This window comes from Peromyscus californicus, unplaced genomic scaffold (assembly GCF_007827085.1).
Source record: "Peromyscus californicus insignis strain IS unplaced genomic scaffold, ASM782708v3 Scaffold_3__1_contigs__length_106647218, whole genome shotgun sequence".
Lineage (NCBI taxonomy): Eukaryota > Metazoa > Chordata > Mammalia > Rodentia > Cricetidae > Peromyscus > Peromyscus californicus.
In genome coordinates, this window is record NW_026294551.1 from 22,865,560 (window position 1) to 22,867,161 (window position 1,602).

The following is a 1,602-nucleotide window of genomic DNA, read 5'->3' on the forward strand; positions in this document are numbered from 1 at the left end:
GAAGATTCGGGAGAGGAGCCAGAACAGATTCTTTGGCCAGCTTCTCCTTCCTCTCTCCAACCTGGCTAATGACAGGTCTTTTCCCAGATGTATTTTTACCCTCTGGACAAATAGCAGTTGGGACGAGTATGGCTTTTTTTTATGAGTTGAGGTACTCACGGCTGGAAAATAAACAGCCAGCTAATGAGACGTTCTTATGGAAACCAGCATAAATAATAACAAAGCAAACATCCTGTGCCCCGTGCCAACACCCCTGGGTGAGGGGATATAAAAGCTGCTGTCCAGCTGGCCACTGTCAGACCTAGGGGAAGCTCGGCCGCGTGTGTTCCTGACCTGCGACCTGACCGGCTGGGACCATGGGGTGCTGCCCGGGAGACTGCCTCAACTGCTGCTCCCAGGAACAAGACTGCTGTGAGGAGTGTTGCTGTCAACAGGGCTGCTGCGGCTGCTGCGGCTCCTGCTGTGGCTCCTGCTGTGGCTGCGGAGGCTCTGGCTGCGGATCTGGCTGCTGCGGGTCTGGTTGCGGGTCTAGCTGCTGTGGATCTGGCTGCGGGGGCTGCGGAGGCTGCGGAGGCTGCGGGGGCTGTGGAGGCAGCTGCTGTGGCTCCGGGTGCTGTGGCTCCTCCGGGTGCTGTGGTCCAGTGTGCTGTCAGCCCACACCTGTGTGCGAAACGAAATGAAGACCTTCCCCCCTATAACTGAGGCAGTGTTGGGGACAGCCTCCGCCTACTCCACATGGAGACCTCCTCATCTCCTGACTCCTTCGTACCTCCAAGACAGTGACCTGCCTCTCATGTTATTTCTGAGAGGAGAGCTTGCCCTGGTGTCTGAGGCATTCTGGACCAAAGAACCATTTCCTGGCAAGAAATAAAAGCTGGGTTCCAATGAGGTGGTCACCAAGTTCAATGTTCCAGGCTTTGTTTGCATGGAGTCAAGTGCCTTGCAGCTATGAGACATTCTCTTTCTCTTTGGACCTGTTGGTTCACCCCAGCTTTCTGCACCTCTGAAACGTTGTCAACCTTTTAATAAATTCAAGCATGCTGGCTACCCTCTCAGTCCTCTGGCCTCTTCCTTCAACCCTCCCAGGGCCTACTAGGAAGATTTACGCTGGCATCCATCTAGGGACTGCACAATACAGTTTGCTGATCTCCTGCAGCAGGGTCCTGAGAGACTGGTTAGAACTGTAGATTCTGGAGCCTTCCCTGAAACATAAGGAATGCTGTCAGGGTGTGGCCTGGGGATCTGTGTTTTTAACAGGAACACAGGTAATTCTCTACATGGAAGGTGGAGGTTTAGGTAGATTGTAGACAGAAGCCTCTGTGTGCAGTGTGAGTTTCACTTAGGGAGACTTTGACTAATATCTGGGTGTCACCATTAACTGTGGTATCCATCAGCTCTAGGACCTGGGATGCCTGAGGGCTGTGTTTCTAAAAGCTGCAAGGTAAATGCTGATTTTACTGTATTTAATTCTGCTCAGGATCCATGCCTACTTTCTGTATTGTGGTTCTAGGGTGGTTTTGCAGAACTTCAGGCTTGGCCTGAATCTTGAGGAGGAGGCTTTGGTAAAAGAATCTTGGTGCTTTATTTTATTTTATTTATTTG

The 1,602-nt window shown here is 51.7% G+C and overlaps 1 protein-coding gene across 1 annotated transcript; it reads left to right on the forward strand.

Annotated features, from left to right (window-relative positions):
- The first annotated feature begins 356 nt into the window (after window positions 1-356).
- Window positions 357-680, forward strand: LOC128121850 (keratin-associated protein 17-1). Its single transcript, XM_052756892.1, has one exon. It carries the CDS (start codon window positions 357-359, stop codon window positions 678-680), a length of 324 nt encoding a protein of 107 aa, XP_052612852.1.
- Window positions 681-1,602: the final 922 nt, after the last annotated feature.